Source organism: Chiloscyllium plagiosum, unplaced genomic scaffold (genome assembly GCF_037043375.1).
Source record: "Chiloscyllium plagiosum isolate Xiang-an unplaced genomic scaffold, Cpla_swu_hap1 HiC_scaffold_12, whole genome shotgun sequence".
Classification (NCBI taxonomy): domain Eukaryota; kingdom Metazoa; phylum Chordata; class Chondrichthyes; order Orectolobiformes; family Hemiscylliidae; genus Chiloscyllium; species Chiloscyllium plagiosum.
In genome coordinates, this window is record NW_028270150.1 from 80,306,517 (window position 1) to 80,329,478 (window position 22,962).

A 22,962-nucleotide genomic window follows, 5' to 3' on the forward strand; every position below is an offset into this window, starting at 1 on the left:
AATGAGGAGGTTCATGACTCTTAGTACTCAAATGAAAATTTCTAACATTATTTCTCTTTGTGTTGAGTCCATTTCAAATAAGGACTTGGAAGGAAAGGTGCATAAATTATCAATTCATAAAACAAGTCATACTTTGCAATCAAACCCTCAAGTAGCTTACAAAATTCTATGTATAATTTACAAAGTAATGCCATAGTCAGCCTGAGGCTGTTGAGTTTCTGCTCTAAAATTATGTTCTTCCATTACAGGGGACTCCATGTTTACCAATGGGACATCATCTCCACAGATCACAACAGGTAATGCACTTTGGAAGAAGGAATAAGACAAGGGGGTACTCAATCAATGGCCAGACACTAGGAAGCTCAGAGGGACAGAGGGATTTAGGGGTGTCTGCCGCAGATCCCCAAAGGTGGCAGAACAGGTTAATAGGGTAGTTAAGAAAGGATATGGGACACTTGCCTTTATCAGCCATGGCAGAGATTATAAGAGCAGGGAGATTTATGTTGGAGTAGTACCGAATTCTGGTTAGGCAACAGGAAGAGGACTGTGTGCAGTTCTTGTCACCACGCTATCGGAAGGCACTGGAGGAGATTCACCAAGATGTTGCCTGGAGTAGATCATTTCAGCTATGAAGAGAGACTGGCTAAGCTTGGTTTGCTTTCTTTGGAACAGAGAAAGCTGAGGAGTTGACATGATAGAGATTATGTGGAGGCACAGATAGGGTGAATAGATAGCAGCTGCTCCCCTCAATCGAGTAACAAGTGGGCATAATTTTAAAGTGAAAGGCAGGAGGTTTACAAAGAATTTGAGGAAAATCATTTTCACCCAGAGGGTGGTAGAAGTCTGGATGCACTATCTGGGAGGGCAGTTGAGGTGGGAAAACTCTCAACCTTTGAAAGGTACATGGAGGAGTGGGGCAACATTCAAGGCTGTGGGCCTAGCGCAGGTAAGTGGCATCACATACAGATAAGGCGGTACAGACTTGATGCTCTGAAAAAACTCTCCTGTACTGTATGATTCTATGATTTTAAATACTACAAATGTGCTGATTGTAAATATTAAGAATATAAGAAACTTGTTGTTGAAATAGAACCCCCCCCCCCCCCCCACCAGAAAGTTCTTGATATATTTTATTATTGACTCAGTCAGTTCATATGCCTGTACAATGAATCCCATTTCCAGCCATGATCTACCAGTTTCCCCCATAGTGCCTGATGAGCTCCCTGATCATTAAAGGCTTGAGTTCAACTTCCCACCCTCTGGAATGACTTAACACAACAGGCCCAAGTTACTGTGAGCCACCCCATGGAGCCTACCGATATTCCCTGGTCTGCTTCTATTTGATCTTGGACTCTCTGATGCTCAATCCTGGGTTGCAAGATCATTTACCTTTGGACTCGTAAAACTAACTCCCTGACTGATGGTGGCTAGCTCTCCGACTGGTATCTGACCATGTCCCTGACTGCTGTGGTACTTCCTGACTGACATTAGGTTCCCTTAAAAGACACTGAGTGATGCTCCCCTTTTCACTTCCACACATGGTCATTTGCTTCAAGCAGCTGCAGTGTATACGCTGTGTACACTTCTGACACATTGCTGGTATTGACTTGGCTCAGTGACATGATATACAATGTGCCCGCCTCATTGCTGATCGATAAATTTAATTTTATTTGCTTTCCATCACCATAAGCTGCTGCATCTTCTTCTGCACTAAAAAGCAAATGCACCAACAGGAGTCAATAAAAGTTCTGTAGATGCTGGAATATCTAAACTAAAAACAGAAAATGCTGAAAAATCATAGCAGACCTGGCAGCATTTACAGAGGGAGAAATGTAGTTAATGTTTCTAGTCTGAAATGAGATGTTGCCAGGGCCTGCTGAGTTTCTCCAGGACTGAACACAACAAATGCCGGAGATCTCAATGCGTCAGTAAACATCCGTGGAGAGAGAATAAGCTAATGTGTCGAGGATAGGTGACTCTTTGTCAGAGTTTCTCCAGGGGCTTTGTGCTGGATTATTTAAACCACAGAAGCTGCTTGGCTGTATCACAATGCTAAAGAGTTTTGCCCAGTAAGGCAAGCTAAATATGTACCCCTATTTCAACAATAAAAGCCCCTGTACAGATGTACAAATGCTTGGCTGTCTCAGTATAAACTGGCCTGTCACAAGCATACAAGCCCTGCCACCTAAATAAACCTAATTAGAGACAAAAAAAATACCTGCAGATGCTGAATTTCAAAGTAGGAGGCTGGAAGAACACAGCAAGCCAAGCAGCATCAGGAGGTGGAGAAGTCAATGTTTCAGGTGTAACCCTCCTTCAGGAACGTCAGCTTCTCCACCTCCCAATGCTGCCATGGATTGATGCCTTCTTCCAGCCTTCTGTTGGTCTAATCTAAATAAACCTACCAGAGGTCTTCAAGTAAACAGAATCTATGTGCCTCATTTGTGTTACGTTTCAGTAACGCATGACTTTTATTGCACGATGTGCAGTGGATTTCTCCTTTAAACTAAAAGCAGAACAAGGGAGAAACCAGCATTACCAAGCTTGAAGATTAAGGAGAATTGCTGCATATAAAGGATAACAGCAATGCAGAACTTCCCGCAGTGCAGAACCCGACAAAACCAGGATTTCCTTGTAAACTGCATTTCGGAACTAAGTCATATCAGCCCTATCTAAAAGCCCATTTCAAATTTGAATGACTGACAGCAGTCAGCCTCATGCTGAACCACTAGAAATTGTGCCTAACTTAAAATAGCGAAGACATTACAAGCTGCATGCAAGAACAGCACAGAGCAGACAAGAGAACCCGTAAGTTTCAAGCCAATAAACAGAAAAGGAACAGAAAGTACTGTGCTGAAAGTAAAGAGGGTTGGACCTCAAATCCAGGAGAATTAACTTGAAGGACATTAATCTCCTATGATAGGTCAAACAGAAAAAAAAAGACATTTTACAATAAAATGATAAGTAGATCGTTCTGTGAAAATAAATGCCTGTTCAATAATGCGTGGACAATTTACTAAGTAATGTCTAGGACACAGTGAAGCTGGTGATTGTCTGATCTGAAATCATGTCCTTCTCTTGCAGTGAACATTACGACAGACACTGAGACATCACTTCCACAGATAACAACAGGTACTGAAAATGTGCTGTTTGGAGATATTTTGAGTGTAAGAAACGTGTTGAAATTCTGAACCATTCAGAACTGCAAGAAACACCTAATGTATTTTATCAAAGACCTGCTGGATTAATCCCATTCTGCTGCTCCTCCCATATAAACCTGGAAATTACTCTTTCTCCATTATTTATACAATGCCCTTCTGAATAATTACTATCGGCACTACTCCCATCAACTCATCATGTTGTGCATTTCAAATCAGATCATATTTTTTCATCAAATAGGACAGGTACTGGAAATGTGATTTGAGCTGAGGACCGTCACAACATTGCAAAACTGGTGTTAATTTACCACTTCAACAGATTTAGAGCTTGCACTATCAGATTGAAACATTTAAATTCCTCAGTTGGTTTTCTTAATCACTAACATTGGGTGGTTAAAAAAAACACCACTTCACCAGATTTTCCACTTTGAATGTCAAGATGAAAATCAAGCCTATTTGATCTGACTGCTTGTTATCTTTCACAAGAAATGCCTTTACCAAGATGACTATTTCACCTGGGGCCGGTAATTACAAATAGGTGATTGAGAGATTTTGAAAGTTAATTTTGTACATTAATGAACAAATGTTTGTTTCAATGTCTGTACAAATGTAATTGAGCTCCTTCTCACTAAGGTGCATCAACTGACAAAATTATGCTCACTCTGCCATTCATGTCTCCTTTAAGATACATGATGATACAAAAGGAGGACTGAATAAAGAATAATTGTTCGATCTAATTGCCTTAATTATGGCAATCTCAAACCGGCCACTCAGAAAAACACTACTGTAATTTCATCAAAAAAAATTAGTTAACAACCTGTTGTGGTAACTGTCACTTTATAATTGGTAAATGGCGGTTAAACAGTCAATTCTCCTCTCGTTATCAGTGATAACATTATTACTGGGGAGATAAGCAACTCTTTGAATTAATGATTAAAATTTCTGAGCTTATTTCTCTTTGAGTTATGTCTCAATATTGAATCCCACAACTTCAGAACCTGATGCATGATGTTTAGACTACATTTTCCTTACATTCTCCACCCGGTTAAAGTCTTGGCTTGTCTGTGTCCTGATCACTTTTGTTCTCAGTAGAGTTCTCTCCCTTCACACCTTAATTTGCACCCATTTTTTGGCTGTTTTTCACCTCCATTATCATGAATAATCCCTTTGTCTTTTGCACTGTGCCTCTACCATCCATTCTCTGCCTCTGTCACAAAATATACTTTCCAATACCTTTCAGTTCTGAAGAGGAGTCATACTGGACTCGAAATGTTAACATTTTTTTCTCCAGCATTTCTGTCATTGTCACTTTGAGCTGATTTAATTAAGAAAGGATTCAGAAGAAATGATCTGGGTTTATTCAACTCAAATATATAATGGTTAGCAATTAAATCCTAACATGGTTCCAATTCTTTGTACAAATACAATGCAATGTTATGGACAAGACTAGGCTAATCGACTAATCTGAAACAGGATACTTTCCTTGCAGTGAACAACAGTCCTGCAGATGGAACATCCACTACACAGAACACAACAGGTACTGAAATGAGCTTTTTGAAAATAGTAAGGATATAAGAAATCTGATGTTGTAATTGAGCGCCACAGAAAATTGTTCATGTTTCAGCAGACAATCATAAGGTAGAGGGTGGCTATTTAGCTCTTTATGTCTTGTGCTATTCAATTGGTCCTACTGCCCAGCTCTTTCCCAATAAGCATGCGCATTTCTCTATTTGAAGTATATCATTACGGTACGATTCAACCTGCTCCAATTTTTCATTCACTTCGGTATAAACAATAACAACTGATTGAGCATTTTCTGGTCAACCTCCCGCCGTTTGGACTTTTGCTGATTATTTTAAATCTACATGGCCCAGATACCTAGTATCTGTCAGGCATCACTGATGTGATTTTGCCTCTGGCAAGGTGTTTACACACAATACTTACTTCATTACCTGGTGTGCATATTAAGATATTACATCTCCAAATTGGTCAGCAGAACCTCTTTTCCTAATCCTAGCTAAGTTGTTGGCATCTAAATGGACTATGACAACCTTAACCCCCCACCCCACGCCCCAATTCCAAGTTCCTACTCAGCTGAGAAGATATGTCCTTGGCATCAGGTAGGCAAACAGCCTTCAGGGTTCTTTGCCTTTGCTGCAGAGGACAATATTCATGTCCTAACATGGTATCCCCCTACTAATACCACATTTCTCATGTCCTGCCTCACTTGAATAGGACTTTGGAATACGGTGCTGTGGTCAGTTCACTCATCCTCCCTGCAGTCTCCCTGTCCACACTGAGAGCAAGAAACACATACCTTTTAGAAAAGTGGCCGAGGCTTCTCCAAAGCTAAATTTTGGATCCTCATACCTGCCTGACTCCCAGACATATCCTCCTGTTCCTGACCTTAACCAAATTTGATGCAATTAAAAATCTCTCTCCTGAAATACACTGTATTGGTACCTCACTCCCCCTCCCTGACCTGTCACAATGTCTCCAGTATAGCCTCCTGATTGTCATCTTTGAGCTGATGTTGCTAGAGCAGCCAACAGTTGCTGCAGCTGTGGCCACTGGTTTGCACCAGCATCCATCAGCTCCCACATACTACAGCTGCAATGCATTACCCGCAGAGTTATTTCTATCCTATTTAGTTAATTCATTTGGATGTTAAATATTTTAAAAATGTCTTTAAATTGTACTCTTCTGCAGCAATAATGTATTCTAATTTAAACCATTTGGCCAATCAAAAAAGACATTGAAAAAATACCCAGCATCCTGTTTTCCTGTAGATTCACCCTTTAGCTCTGAAGGGGTCTGGGATAATATTAAGGTATTAGGTTAAAACAGAGGTGCATGCTTCCAGTAAAGTGTTGTGCTTCAAATGATTCAAAGTAAGATCGAATATGTGACTTTAATATTCAGAGATTCTTTGTTAAAAATGCACTGCCCTGGCTTGAGTTTGATTTATTGTTGTCACATGTACAAAGATAAAGTGAAAAATGGTATTTCGCATGATTTACAGGCAGATTGTACCACACAAAGTGCATTAGGGTATTAGAGGAGAATGCAGAACAGAGTATTACAGCTGCAGAAAAGGAGCAGAGAGAGAGAGATCAGAATTAGCATTTGAGAGGTCTTTTCAAAAATCTGATAACAGTGGGGAAGAAGCTGTTCTTAAATCTGTTCATATGTGTATTCAAACTTTTATATCTTCTGCCATGATGCAAGAGGACAGAAGAAAGTATAACCAAGGCTGGAGGTGTCTTTGATTATGTTGGTTGCTTTCCTGATGCAGCAGGAAGTATAGATGGAGCCAATGGATCAAAGCTGGCTTGCATGATGGGCTGGACTGTGTTCATGACTCTCGGTAGTTTATTGGTCTGGGGAAGAGAAAATGCCATACCATGTTGTTATGCATCCAGATAGGATGCTTTCTGTGGTGCACCTATAAAAATTGTTAAGAGTCTGTGTGGACATGCCAAATTTCCTTACCCTCCTGAGGAAATATTGGCATTGTTGTGCTTTCTTGACCATCATATTGACCGTGGGTGGACCAGGACAGATTGTTGGTGATTATCACTCCCAGGAACTTGACACTGTCGACCATCTCCACTTCAGCACCAGTGATACACACAGGGATGTGCCCTCCACTCCACTTCCTGAAGTCAATGACCAGCTCCTTTGTTTTGCTGTCATTGATAGAGAGATTGTTGGCTTTACACTAAGTGTAAAGTGCCGCAAAGCAAATCTCTCTCCTGTATTCTGTTTCACCATTGTTTGAAATCTGACCTAACGTGGTGGTGTCATCACCAAACCTGTAAACGGAGTTGGTGTGGAATTTGGCCACACAGTTGTGAATTTATAACAAGTATATAGGGGGCTGAGCATGCAGTGTTGTGGATTATGGTGAAGGAGATTAGTATGAAAACTGGCACTTTGGCTCAACAAGTCTACACCTACCCTCCAAAGAGTAACCCACCTAGACCCATTCCCCTTCATTTACCCCTAACTAATGCACCTAACACTATGGGCAATTTAGCATGGCCAATTCACCTGACCCGCACATCTTTGGACTGTGGGAGGAAACCAGAGCACCCAGAGGAAACCCATGCAGACACAGGGAGAACGTGAAAACTCCACACAGACATCACCTGAGGCAGGAATCGAACCCGGATCCCTGCACTGTGAGGTGGCAGTGCTAACCATAGTGCCACTGTGCCACCTAGATGTTGTCGTCTATTCTTACTGATTGCAGTCTATAGGGTTGGAGGTTGAGGATCCAGTTGCAGAGGTAAGGAGTAAAGACCTAGGTCTCAGAGATGGGTTTGTTTGGAATTATGGTGTTGAAGACAGAGCTGTAGTCAAAAAGTAGGAGCCTGACAAAGGGTATCCAGATGTTCCAGGGGTGAGGATAGGGTCGGGGGATGGCGTTTGCCATGGATCTGTTGCGTCAGTAGGTAAATGGCAAAGGATCAAGGCTCACCAGATGCTATTGGGACAGGTGACATTAGTTCACTCAGCTTCTGTTCAAAGCAAGCTGAGAAAGCATTGGGTTAGGGTGTATTGTTGCCCGTGATTCCATTTAGCTTTATTTTGCAGCCCATTACATTGTGAAAGCCTTGCCACAAATGACGGGTGTCCATATAGTTTACCTGGGTTTGGTGGAAGATTAGAAAACAGTTACAGTATGCCTACTTCATGTAGACTGTAGTGGTTTAAGAAGACTGCTCACCATCACCAACATCAAGGACAATTAAGGATGGTCAATAATTACTCAACAAAGGGCATACACCATGCACAATTATAAAAATAAATCAAACTTACCTGTCTGTAATCATTTCACAGGGAATCCCTTTACCAATGTTACCACCTGTTCGATAATTGATTTATACATTTAAATATGAAGAAAGCTATATATCAATGGACAAAGCTTGATTTATTTTACTATTTCTATGAATGCCTTTGAGTTCATTCTCTCACCAGGAAAAATAAGTGGCAAATCCTTCCCCTTAATTTTGCATTTCCTCATCTCCGGTAAGGTTCACAATGATGAATAGTGAGAGTAATAGTCAGATCATATTGTATTGTCACACCCCTTATCACTGGTGCCAATGCATTGGGAAAACATTAATGAATGTAAACTACAGAAGCAAGCTGTCACCTGCTCATGACTGGCTTGTACTGACACCAACAAAGGAAACGGTCCATCAGTGTGAGTTCATACTTTCTTGATGTTTGAAGGTTTCTAGGTAGATATTTGTTTCTCTGAGCATTGTTATTCACACAGTTTTAAATGGTAAGATTAATGACTTTTAGAATTAATGTTAATATTACTAGACAATTTTCTGTTTAGGCTGATTACAATTGAAAATTGATATTTGATGACTGGGAATAAATGTGCCTTCCAAACAGCACAAACAAACTTGTTTGAGGAAATGGGACAGAATACACAATTATATTCATGAAAAATTGAAAATTTTACTATCTAATCTTTTGGAACTTCTTTTTGTGAAAACAGTTTACCAGTGCCCTCATGTGTGGATGATTTATAAAGTAATGTTGCAGACAGTGTGAGGCTATTGATTTTCTGATCTGAAATCATGTCCTTCTCTTACAGTGTACACTACACCATCACCACAGAATACAACAGGTACTGAAAATATGCTCTTTGGATTTATTAAGAGTGTAAGAAACCTGTTGATGAAACTGAGCAATTCAGAACCACAGGAACTCCTGATTTGTGTTGTTTTCTAATCAGATCTGATAAGAGGAGACTGTCCAGTCCATTATGACCCCTCAGTTTTTGAAAGAGCTGCTCAATTATTCTCTACTGTTTCCACATTGATCCAAAAGCAAAACATGTTGATAATCACAAAGATGAGGTGGAATGTAACGAATGCCTTTCTTTTGTCATGTGGTTTTAGGGCCATACCCAAGAGTTTGGGTTCAAGACAGACTGGTTGAGAAGGCAAAGTTAATACCTTTTTCTTCAGGCTTACTGTTCTGTAGAACTGTTTATTGCATATTAACAACATAGATTACTAAACATGGTAATCTGTGAGATGCTAAATTCTAACCTTACCTTTACATTGTTAAGAGACTATTATCTACGTGTGCTTCTCACCTCAAAACTATCCTTATTCTAACAAAGCCACACTGTGCTACTTACACCCGATGGCGAGCCACTCAGTTCAACTCCACTGAATACAAATCACGTCTATCCAACCTTTCCAGATAAGTCAGCCCACTCATTTGAGGTATCAGTCGAGTAAGTGAAACTCCAGTAAAGCCACCTCCAAAACATTTACAACCCTCCTTAAGTAAGGAGATTATAACTGCACACAATATTCAAGATATGGTCTCACTAATGTGTAAATGCAGCATAACATCCTTACTTATTTTACACAATCAATTCGACTTGAAAATAAGGATTGCATAGCATTAAACCTTTAATTGCTTGCTGTTCCTGCATACTAACATTTTATGATTCAGACACTAGAACATCTAGATCCCTCTGCAATTTACAATGCAGATGTTCTCCATTTGCTTTTAATATGCTTTTTAAAAAATTCTTGCTGTCCAAGTGAACAATTTCACATTTTAGCACATTTGCATATATTCCAAATGCCGAATTTTTGCCCCAGTCAACCTAACCATATCTGTCTGCAATCTCCACATGTCCTCTTCGCAACATACATTCCAGATTATCTTTCTGAATCTACCATGCCTTCGCTCTCTTCATCTTGGTTACTGATGTAATTTGTAAGAAATCTGAGGCCCCAGCACAGACCCAAACAGAACTGCATACATCGCATTACTGCCAAGCATGAAAAGACCCATTTATGCCTATTTCCTGCTTTCTGCCAGCCAGACAGTTCTCCATCCATGCCAATATGTTATTCTCTACTGCTTTACACAATAGCCTTTTTTTTGTGTCACCTTGTCAAATGCCTTATGGAAATCCAAAGATAGTACATTTTTACATTGCCCCTTATTCACATCGCAGGGATTCCAGTATGATTTCCTCATCACAGAACCATGGTGACTTTTCCCAAATGCCTGAACCTTTTTGGGGGTCAAGTAATAGCCTCCTTAATGATCAATTCTAATACCTTCTCCACAACAGACCTCAAACCAACTGGCCGAGAGCTTCCTGTTTTCTGACTCCCTCCCTTCTTGAATAGTAGGGTTATATTTGCTACTTTATGGCCTGATGGGCACTTTTCTCAACCTAGAGAACTTTGGAAAATTAACAGCAACACATCTATACCTGACTAGCCATCTCTTTCAAGATCCGAGGACAAAATCCATCAGGGTCTTTCAACTTCCACATTGCAACTCCATTGATTTGCTTAGTACCACTTCCCTAGTATAATGTCATCAGGTTCCCCACTCCCTTCCACCTCCTCATTTTTAGCTATTACTGAAATGTTTTTGTGTTTGTTATAGCAAAGTCAGTAGCAAAATTTTAGAGTCAAAGAGTCATAGAGATGTACAGCATGGAAACAGACCCTTCGGCCTAACTCATCCATACTGACTGATATCCCAACCCAATTTAATCCCACCTGGCAGCACCCAGCCCATATCCCTCCAAATCCTTCCTATGCATATACCATTCAGATGCATTTTAAATGTTGCAATTGTACTGGTCTCCACCATTTCCTCTGGCAGCTCATTCCACACACCCTCTGTATGAAAAGGTTGCCGCTTAGGTCCTTTTTATATCTTTCCCCTCTCACCTTAAACCTATGCCCTCTAGTTCTGGACTCTCCTAACCCAGAGAAAAGACCTTGTCTATTTATCCTATCCATGCCCCTCATGATTTTATAAACCTCTATAAGGTCACCCCTCAGCCTCTGAAGTTCCAGGGAAAACAGCCCCAGCCTGTTCAACCTCTCCCTATAGCTCAAGTCCTCCAACCCTGGCAACATCCTTGTAAATCTTTTTTGAACCCTTTCAAGTTTCACAATAGGAAGGAGACCAGAATTGCACACAATATTCCAACAGTGGCCTAAGCAATGTCCTGTACAGCTGCTGCATGACCTCCCAACTCCTGTACTCAATACTCTGACCAATAAAGGAAAGCATACCAAAAGCCTCCTTCGCTATCCTACCTACCTGTGCCTCCACTTTCAAGGAGCTATGAACCTGCACTCTAAGGTCTCTTTGTTCAGCAACACTCCCGAGGATCTTACCATTAAGTGTATAAATCCTGCTAAGATCTTATTTCCCAAAATGCAGCACCTCGCATTTATCTAAATTAAACTCCATCTGCCTTTTCTCAGCCCATTGGCCCATCTGGTTAAGATCCTGTTGTAATCTGAGGTAACCTTCTTCGCTGTCCACTACACCTCCAATTTTGTTGTCATCAGCAAACCTACTAACTGTATCACTTATGCTCACATCCAAATCATTTATTTAAATGATGAAAAGTAGTCGACCCAGCAGCGATGCTAGTGACACTCCACTGGTCACAGGCCTCCAGTTTGAAAAACAACCCTCCACCACTACCACCCTCTGTCTTCTACCTTTGAGCCAGTTCTGTATCCAAATGGCAAGTTCTCCCTGTATTCCATGAGATCTAACCTTGCTAATCAGTCTCCCATGGGGAACCTTGTCGAATGCCTTACTCAAGTCCATTTTGATCACATCTACCACTCTGCCCTCATCAATCCTCTTTGTTACTTCTTCAAAAACCTCAATCAAGTTTGTGAGACATGATTTCCCACGCACAAAGCCATGTTGACTATCCCTAATCAGTCCTTGCCTTTCCAAATACATGTATATCCTGTCCCTCAGGATTCTTTCCAACAACCTGCCCACCACCGACGTCTGGCTCACTGATCTATAGTTCCTTGGCTTCTCCTTACCACCCTTCTTAAACAGTGGCACAACAATAGCCAACCTCCAGTCTTCCGGCACCTCACCTGTGACTATCGATGATACAAATATCTCAGTAAAAGACCCAACAATCACTTCCCTAGCTTCCCACAGAGTTCTAGGGTACACCTGACCAGTTCCTGGGGATTTATCCATTTTTTTGCTTTTCAAGACATCCACCACTTCCTCCCCTGTAATATGGACATTTTTTAATTTCCCTACATTCTATATCTTCTTCATCTGCCATTTCCTTCTTATCTACTATTAACTCTCACAATCCAGAGGGCTAACACTTACATTACTTCCTCTTTTCATTTCTAATATCTTTGACAACTCTTGCTATCCACATTTACATTTCTATCTAACTTCTTCTCATGGTCTAATTTCCTTCTCATGATAAAACTTTTAGTCATTCTTTGCAATCATCTGGCCTGCTATGAAAAATAAAGATAAAGTCACCACCATCTCACTAGAGAGCAAGATGATTGGTGGTGATTTAATCTGAGGGTCACCACACTTCAGGTGAAGAGAGAGGTTGAGGAGGAGTGTCCTTCATGGTAACCTCAGCCAGTGTGGGAATTGAACCCAAACTATTGGCATCATTCTGCATTGCAAACTGACCATCCTGCCGATTGAGTTAACTTGGCATAGGTTTAGGGTGAGAGGGGAAAGGTTTAAAAGGGACCTAAAGGGCAACTTTTTCACGCAAAGGGTGGTGTGTGTATGGAATGAGGAAATGTGGAGGCTGGTACAATTACAACATTTGAAAGGATTCTGGATGGATATATGAATAGGGAGGGTTTGCAGGGATATGGGCCAAGTGCTGGCAAATGAGACTAGATTAATTTAGGATACTGGTCGGCATGGACAAGTTGGACTGAAGGGTATTTTTCCATGCTGTGCAGCTCTATGATTCTATGACCCTCTGCTTCTAATGTTTGCGCAATTGTATGCTTTTTTCCTTAAGCTTGATACTTTCCTTAAATTCTTTGGCTAACCACAGTTGGTTAGAATATTTTTTCAAAGTAGGAATACACTTATTCTGGCTATTTTGAAAAATCTCCCTGCCATAACTTTTCTTTTGACCTATCCCCTATCCTAATGTTACAGCTCACTTTGGTAACTCAGCATTTAAGCCCAGATTGACGCACTGCTTAAAATGTCATTCTTCTGACCTACTGTTCAGATTGGATGCCTCATAAATAGACATTGATTGCAGCCTTCATTTCCATAAGCTCTTACAGTCAGTGTCACCTGAAAACTGCAATTTATAATGTTGATAAGGCATCATGGTGTGGGCCCTGAATCACATTTTGCAGCTTGGGATTAATTTGCCACTTTGGCAACATTAGAGAGCTTGCTTTGTCAAATGAAAAATTTTAAACACCACAGGTTTTTTAAATTCTACTGAGTATGGGCTGTTTTACAAAAGGCCACTCCACTAGCTTCACTTTCATATCAAAATGAAAGCCTACCAGCTGTAACTATTTGTCACCCTTTACCGGGAATTGGCTTCTCAATGCTACCCATCACCTTGACAAATACTTGCAAAAAAGTATTGAAAGTTTGGACTGAAAAGTTGTACATTAAAGGAAAACATTTGTTTTTATTTCCATGACAGAAGAAATGTATTTGAGCTCTTCTCACCAATGCATAGTGATAATCTTTTCCCCACTCTTTGACTTTGCCATCATTATCCCCTTTATGACAGACAATGATATAGAGGGAAGGACTTGATAGAGAAAGTGATTGTCAGATCTAATTGCCTTAATTGACACACATCCTTTGTTGCTGGCACTGAAAATACAGAAGAGCACAAATTCAATTTCTCCAAAAGGAAAAGGATGAATAAATTATTTGTTAAAAAATGTTTTTTTTAACCACCAGATAGAGAAAAATTGCAGGCATTGTTTGTGGATTTGTAAATGATACTTACGATAAAGAGGAATCCCTCTGAACATTCTCATTGGCACAATCTTTAATGAGAAGGTCAGCGACACTTAGAATTAGTTCTGAGGTTTCTGAAAGTATATCTCTTTGGGTTGATTTTAATTCCTGTGGGAAGAACAGCCTGATTCTTCTGTAATAATTAAAAAGTTCACTAATGCTGCCTCTGTACACAATTTACTGTCATGGATAGGTTTAAGCTATAGATTACCTGATCTGAAATTATGTACTTACAGCAAAGACCAGTTTTGCTGATGTGGCATTATTTTCACAGATTCCAACAGATACTGAAAAGATGGTCTTTGAAAGTATTAAGAATGAGATAAACTGGATATTGAAATTGATCTGTTCAGAACCACAGGGAGTTCCTGATGTATTTATTATACAGACAGGACAGAAAGAAGCTGTTCAGTCAATTGTGTTCCTACAGCATGTTTGAAAGTGCTACTCCATTATTTCCACTCTTTCTGCTCTTTCCACGTAAGATCTAGAAATTTCTCCTTTAACCATATTCATCCAATTCCCTTTTGAGAGTTACTTTCAGACCTGCTTCCACCAACTCATTATGTAGTGCATTCCAGATGATGGACAGAATTTTCCCTATGTGATGTATTGAGAATAATGGAGTTTGAAATGACCACATGGGGCAAAAGTGAAAAAAAAACCATCCTCTCAATAATGAGAAATTTGCCCAAATCAGTCCTCAAGCCTTAGATGGTGATGTCAAAATCTAACTCACGAGTGAAGGCAAACTAATTTCCATGCATTTTGCATCTCAGTAGTGCCTTAGCCCACTGTATCACCATCATAATTCTAATCTAAATCTGAAAGAATTGCGGATACTGTAAATCAGAAACAAAGCAGAAATTGCTGGAAAAGCTCAGCAGGTCTGGCAGCATCTGTGGAGAGAGACCAGAGTTAACGTTTAGGTTGAGTGACCCTTCTTCAGAACTGATGGTAGGTTCTGAGGAATGCTAACTCGACCCGAAACGTTAACTCTGCTTCCTCTCCACAAATGCTGCCAGATCCACTGAGCCTTTCCAGTAATTTCTGTTCTTGATACTTCTAAGCTTCCTCTCCTTGATCAAGAAACAAAAGTGTGCAAAAGCTCCAACAGTAAACGTGATGTGGGAAGATACTTAACTCAGTGAGTATTTGGGGCATGGAATGCACTGTCTGGAGGTTTGACAGGAGCAGATTCAAATGAGTTATTGAAAAGGGTATTGAATAATTATTTGGATTAGAATAATGTACAAGGATAGAGGTAAAAAGCAGGACATTGGCAGGAGGTAATGATGGTCATTTGAAGAACTGGTGTAAAATGGCCAAATAGCTTCCTTCTGAATTATACTTTTTCTGTGATTCTCTGTTTATGTAATACAATGTGGGTACCTGACAACTTCTCTCATCTGCATCTACTGCAGCTCACAGATTGGTTTTGCTGGCCGTCTCATGTCTCAATATATAGGACTACTCCTTGTGCACAAGGTGTTACAGTAATCAATGGCTTCAACCATTGACTTTGGAACTAAAGGACTTGCGGCTTTTGCCAGGTCACTTTGCATTCAGGGACAGCCTGGCATCTCACTATTGAGGCAGAATTTTTCACACTGACATGTTCTGGGTCTTAGTTTTCTTTTTAACATACAGTGCCTTTAGTGCTTACTCAGAAGTAACCAGCCTCTGAGGGTTCACTTGCTTTTTTAGTGCAGAAGGAGAGGCAGACTGCTGTTAGCGATGGGAACACTAAAGACTACATTTATTAGGGGGCAGAGGGTGGATATGTCACAATATGGTATCATGTCATCATTAGAGCTGCAACATATGCCATCAGATTTAGGTGGCAATCACATTGCATGAGCTTGAAGTAGTTGGCAGATAATCATAGGGGAGCAGTGCTTAGTGGGGTTGGAGTGATATACAGTCAGTCAGGGGTTGCCATCGCAGTCAGTCCATAGGGGTTGGCCGTGGTTAGTGAGGTGCTTGGTCCCAGGTAATTCCAGAGATCCATCCCCTTGCAATCCATGGATCGGGACACAGTTGGTTCTCAAATTCAAGTGCAAACAGAACAGGGCATGTAGGATGACATTGAGAGATCAGTCACTAATTGTCAGGGGCCTTTTCAGGGTACAATCCATGGTGGCCTGAGAAAAGCAGGCAGCTCAAGCCTAAGGACGAATTTCATTGATTTGGGTCACTGAGGGAATTGTCACCGTGATAGGGACATTTGAAGTAATAAGGTGAGTCCACTAGTTAAATGGGAGAAACTAGAAGCTCTCAATATGGAGGTTTAAGCAAATCACTGTTTCTCTGGCCTCTACATGGGGACTAACAAAGGCATCCTATGGACAATGCAACTTTTTGAAATTTGGGGGGTTAAGTGGACACATGAATAGTGTTGTAAAGGTACTCAGCCAAGGGGAGGTGAAAGGCTCTTCAGGGCATTGGAACAGCAGCACAACAAGGAATATGAAAAATTATGGAAAAGCCATGGGGTTCGAGTGGATTGTGCAGGTCACTCTGCTATGAAACCATCAGGGAGGATATGACATCTGAATGTGTGTGGTGCAGCCTGTCATGACAGCCACAGGTTTTTGCGAAGTCTGAGGAAGATTTTTCGACCATTGGCAACCCTTCAATGCTTCAGAGAATGTGCAGACTGTTCAGGTGTGGTGATACATGTGAACAGTCTGTATGGCAGGTTGGAGAGTATAAGTGAGCACATTACCAGTGCATCCTGTCACGGTCGACAGGATTCTCCCTGCAAACTAGAACTGAGGGTCTGAGGCTGATACCCTCTCAAAGTTACTTGGATGCCGCTAGCTTGCCTGCATAAGAGCAGAATAGAAATGTGGACCTCTCAGCCCAGTTGTGGTCCAGTCTGTCCTTCAATGAAACAAAGAGATAAATTCAGTACATTAGAAGTATCTGCAATAGCACTTAGTTATCATGCATAACGAGAGAGGTGGTAAGATCTCCTCAATGAGTGAGTGGTACGTGTAGAAGATAGGAAGGGTTAGTATTTGTTAAGAATGAGGTGGGTGAGAGCCCTTGAGTGGACATAATGCATGTGATGATGAGGGTTGTAGTCCATTATCTTTGGTAAGGATGGCCTCTTTCAACATCAGCTAAGAGGAGGTCTGACCCTCACTCCTTCACGCCATCGACCAGCACATCAAGATCCATCCCAGGAAATGTGGACCCAGCTGAGCTTTTGTCAGGATCATCTGTTCACAATGTAGGGGCAACACCACAGCCTGAGGGGCCATGTCTGGCCTGCAGCATTGAAAGTGGTATCAAGCTGGTCCTTGAAGAGAGTCTCAGACCTGGAAGCTGGAGGGCTGTGGAAGTGGTGAGAATTTCTCGGCAAGAGATTCAGCGGCTGCACTTGCTTTAACAATGAGGTGAAAAAAGTGCAGAATCACTCAACCCAACCCATGGAAGTCGTTGTATCATGGAACCTGCTCATCATCACATTTTAATAGCAAATTCCAACCAATAAGCCTAATTTGAACTCAGAATAGACTTTAATTCCAATCAGCAAAGGCAAACTTGATTTGAAGAGCCTCCCTAATGAAGGAAATAGTTTATAACTCACAAACAATTTAATGTTTAACATTCTGATCCTTACACTTCTTATGAAAGCAATCTCCCTGTACCTAACTGTGAGTAATTTATAAAGTAATGCCACAGAGAGGGTTTTGCTGTTCATCATCGGATTTCAGAATCATGTTCTTCCCTTACAGCAAGCACCGTGACTACTAATGAGACATTATCTACACAGAAGATATCAGGTACAGTGCTGTCAATATGCTGTTTGGAAAAAGTGGTTGCTTGGGTCTTCCACAGGCCAGATAGTCCTCCCTGCAGAATATTTGGGAAGAGTACATTGGGTTACTGTGGAATTCCCCATTTAGGGCACTCTGAGGGAATGGCCTGGGAGAGTGAAGATCCTAAAGGGTCAGTCACCTGCACCTGAAGCCCTCCAAAAATATCCATTTAAGCCAGAGAATCTGGAGGGCTGCTCTGCAGTTAGGTGAATAGTTATTTTGGAAAAAGAAATGCTATTAACTATCCAGTCTAACACCTGGGTAACAATAAAACTGACCCCACCAACTTACCACACAACCCCAATACCCCTCCATCGATCCCTCACTTTCCTCATAACCTCCCCACTCAACTCGGGATCCAGCACCACTACAACCCCAGCCACCATGCCAGAAATCCACCTGCATCTTGGAACCTAATGTACACCCTTCACCTCCTGGGACTGAAACCCCTCCCTCGCTGGACCAAATATCACCTGCTGTTCCTGACCTATAGTAAACACTCCATCATGCTAAACCCCCATTTTCTCCTTCCTTTGCTTTAGGCACCCTAAGCATCTGATGTCCTACCAACCTGGCACCCTGTGCCCCCCTCCCCCCCACCCCACACAATTTTTTACTTACCTGGCACCCTAACCCCACAGTTACCTTATGTACTTAACCTTTCACAAGAGCTGTCAAAGGTGTTGTCTGTGGTGCTGGACATTTAAATCTCAGAATACTTTGAGAAAAGGGGCATGGTTTGACTTTACCCCCAGCTCACCTGCACTACAAGGGATCTGTCCAATCCAAAGTACACTCGCATTTCTGGAGGAGCCTTGATCAATATGCCTGTAAATACAGAGCTCTTTCTTGTGGTAAGAACTTCGGAGGGGAATGTCAATCTGACTCTGATTGTTACCTGCTACCCAGAGAAATTTGGCCCATTAAGAATTGAAGTAACCTGCTGAAGTTATACTGCTTAGAACCACAGAAAACACTCGGTGTGCTTTATTATCAAATCAGACAGGAGTAAAGATGAATGATCAGTTCATTGAGCCGCGACAGATTTTTCTGAAAGTGCTACTCAATTATTCTAACTTTCCTGCTATTCCTACATAAACCTCCTTCTCCAGTATTTATTTCTGTTTAACAGTGTTTTGATTGTACTGGACAAGTCAGATCAAAAATAAAAAAGAGGCTTGATAGAACTGAAGTTGGATATTAGCAGTGTTTAACATGGTGGTTAGTCACTGAAATATAGTCACACAAGGCTCCAGATGTTTTTAACAGCAAAACATACTTATATTACACAAAAGAAGAAAACAAACATTGTTTGGATTTGTCTAACTGTGTATATTATATATAAAACTAAGTATTAAGCTGTTTCCAATACTGTCCCCTACAGAAACTCAATCCCAGAGTATTACCACTTCTATCTCAGTTTTTAAAATCCTTATTTAATTCACTTTTCCCTACTTTTTTTTCCCTTTGGATTGCTGAGACCATTTTAAATTATTCTTTTTGCGTCTGCTGACAGAAATATTTCACAAAACTGATACTTATAATCTCCTAGTTCTAGTAGTGTGATGCCTTTTTATCGAAGCTGTTCCAGTTTGGAATCTTCACCATCTAAAGGCTATGTTAGCTGGGGTGACTGGTTTCCCTGAACCAGCCTGTTTTTCTTCCTGCTCTAAAGTCAAAATGAAATGCACACTGATCTGTTTACTCTGCCTGTCATAGACCCAGCAGTATAAACATTTCATTCATTAACAGTATAGTTGTCAGCTATGCATTTAACTCAAGTCACTTGCCTTCTTAGGCCTATTTAGATCACTTTCCAAATGACCTTTTGACTTTCATGAGACAAATCAAAATCCATTTATTTTCATTTTAAAAAAACTAAAATCCCAACAATAATAATAATGTTATACATGCTTATCACAACTTTACTGCCAGGTATGCTTCTGTCAAATCATTATGTAATGCACTCCTGGTTATATCTGATATTCCCATCAAAGAGGACAGATATCGGAAATGTCAGTTCTGAGATGGTGGTTTTAGTTGTTAAAACTCGAGATTAGTGTCAGAATGATAGTGCAGTGAAGTGAACCTCAAAGAAAGGATTAGTGGGGGTGGGACGAGCTTGTGAGGAAATTTGTCAACCACTGAGGTAGAGAACTTGTCCTATCCATTTGGTGTTCTTACCTCCTGACATTGGGCTGGTTTGTACACACACCACTTTGCCATGTTAGCTCCATTGATTTTCAAGCTGGAAATCTACCATATGCATTCTAACCACTTATCATCTTTTACAGGGAATTCCGTTACCAACATCAGAATCCAACCTAGGACAGGTAACTTGCAAATAGGTGCTTGAGGTGTTCCAATTCTGAAAGCTGTACAGCTGTACATAATTGGATAAATTTGATTTTTCTTTTCCTGAGTATACAATGGTTTTGAAAGCTCACAATGCTCGCTAGTTGGCAAATTTAGCCCAATCTGTTAATTTCCCATCAGTATCTCCTTTTAAGTTGCACAATAATACAGAGGGAAACACGACATAGAGAGACTAATTGTCAGATCTAATTGCCTAATTTTCACACACCCACTTTGTTGGTCCCAAATGCAGAAGAACACCAAGACAATTTATCGTAACAAAATGATCAGTTGAATGTCTTTAATATATGCTTAAATCTTGTGGGGGAGGCTGAATATCAAAGTGAGTCTTACTTTGGCAGATTTGCAGACAATACTCTGGGTGAATGATCATTTCTCTGAATATTATATGAACACAGTTTTAATGGGGAGATCAGCAACTCTTAGAATGAATATAGACATTTCTGAGATTATTTCTCTTCAAGCTGATTCCATTTTAAACATGGACTCAGAAGCAATGGTCTAGATTTATTCATCTCATGAGAAAATGCAATACTTTGTAATCAAATCCTTAAGCGGCTCACCAGCTTTGTAGAATGTACAAAGAAATGTTATGGATATAGTGAGGCTGTTGATTGATTGACTGTGCTGAAGTTATATCTGACCTGAAGCTCACTTTCCTTACAGTGTACATCATTACTATGAATAATACATCCATTGCACAGAACACAACAGATACTGAAAATTTGCTGTTTAAAAATAGTAAGGATATTAGAAACCTGATACTGAAACTGAGTATTTGATAACTTCAGGAAATTGCTGATATGCTTGATCAGAGAATCATAAAGGATAAAAGTGGGCGGCACGGTGGCACAGTGGTTAGCGCTGCTGCCTCACAGTGCCAGAGACCCGGGTTCAATTCCCGCCTCAGGCGACTGACTGTGTGGAGTTTGCACGTTCTCCCCGTGTCTGCGTGGGTTTCCTCCGGGTGCTCCGGTTTCCTCCCACAGTCCAAAGATGTGCAGGTCAGGTGAATTGGCCATGCTAAATTGCACCTAGTGTTAGGTAAGGGGTAAATGTAGGGGTATGGGTGGGTTGCGCTTCGGCGGGTTGGTGTGGACTTGTTGGGTCGAAGAGCCTGTTTCCACACTGTAATGTAATGTAATGTAATCTAATCTAAACTAATCTAATCTAATCTAATCTAATCTAATCTAATGTGGCACATAGACCATAAGTGTAGAAGACACGGGAGCAAAAGTAGGCCATTTGCTCTATAGAATTCAAAGAGATCTTGGCTGACCAAATAATTCCCAATTTCACTTTCATATCTTTTCCCCTTAATCCTTGATCCCTTACTGATTAAAAATATATCTTTGCCGTGAATATACTTCATGATCCTTGTGGTAATCTACTCCACAGATTCACTACCTTCCAAGAGAGGAAAGTCCTCCTCATCCCTGTCCTAACTGGTTATATGTGAACTTAAAGCAAAAAAAGAAATTGCGAGAGAAACTCAGCAGGTCTAGCAGAACCTGTGGGAAGAAATCAGAGTTAATATTTCAAGCCTGGTGACTGATTAAAAGAGTCAGCAGACTCGAAACGTTAGCTGACTCTTCAGCAATTTCTGTTTCAGATTTCCAGCGTCCATAAACATTTATTTGAAATTTTACTCTGAGATACTTTTGCTCACTCTTGCTATTCAATTAATTCCACCGCCCGCTCTGTCCCCACAGACCTGCAAATTTCTCCTTTTCAAGTGTATAGTTAGAGTAGAATCAACTTTCACCAAATTTACAATCACTACAACCTAAAAGATGAGAAATATTTACTGAGTAATTTCTCCTTAACTTACCTATACTGTGTTTTTTGTAATTCATTCATGGCATGTGGGTGTCACTGGCCAGCCTAACATTTATTCCCTATTTCAATTTTCCCAGATGGTCTGTGGGTCTGAAGCCTCACATAGGTTAGACTGGGTAAGGATATTCTTCCTTAAGAGACATTAGTGAGTCAATAATTGACAATGGTTGTCATTACATTCTTAATTCCATATATTTTATTGAATTCAAATTCCACAGTCTTCATGGCAGAAATCAAACCTGGATCTCCCAGAACATTGCCAGGGTTTCTGGATCAACAGTCTCGTGATTAACACCACTCCACCGAATGTTAGTTAGGTTAAATCTATATATTTTGGCTACCCTGCATCCTGTTGGAGATTATAGTTTCCTGCACTTACCTCACATGGACTGTAAGCAGTTCAAGAAGGCAGCTCACTGTCACCTTCTCAAGGGCAGTTATGGAGGGGCAATAAATGCTGATTTAGTCACTGACATTCCTATGTCACACATTAATGTAAAATCAAATCAAACCTATCTATTTAGAGTCTATTTACACTGAATTGCCTTGCCAATGCTATCACCCAATTTGAAAATGATAGTTATATGTTAATGGACAAAGCTTCATTCACATTTAAGCAAGATACAAATGTCACTGTCTCACAATTTGCAATTATAGACAAGTACTTCACTTGACTGTACTTCCATTTCCTCATTCCCTTTAAGTTTGGCAGTGTTGAATGGTGAGAGTAATAAGTCAGATCATGTTGTCTTGTCACATCCCCTTATCCCTGGTACTACTGCATAATAAGAAGATCGGTATACTTAATAACACAGAAGCAAGTTGTCACCTCTCATGACTGGCTTGTACTACAGTAGCGAGGAAAAGACTCCATCAATGTGAGTTCACAGTTTCTAGATGTAGGGAGATTTCCAGGTAGAAGTCTGTTTCTC

General features: G+C 40.6%; 1 protein-coding gene across 1 annotated transcript in view; it reads left to right on the top strand.

Moving 5' to 3' along the window:
• Positions 1–22,962, top strand: part of LOC122554996 (uncharacterized) — a 223,803-nt gene that overhangs the window by 134,320 nt on the left and 66,521 nt on the right. The window contains exons 33-38 of the mRNA XM_087992976.1: positions 249–296; positions 3,085–3,132; positions 4,648–4,695; positions 8,776–8,808; positions 20,110–20,148; positions 20,858–20,932. Of these exons, the coding sequence (XP_087849102.1) occupies positions 249–296; positions 3,085–3,132; positions 4,648–4,695; positions 8,776–8,808; positions 20,110–20,148; positions 20,858–20,932 (291 nt within the window). The remainder of the gene's footprint in view (positions 1–248; positions 297–3,084; positions 3,133–4,647; positions 4,696–8,775; positions 8,809–20,109; positions 20,149–20,857; positions 20,933–22,962) is intronic.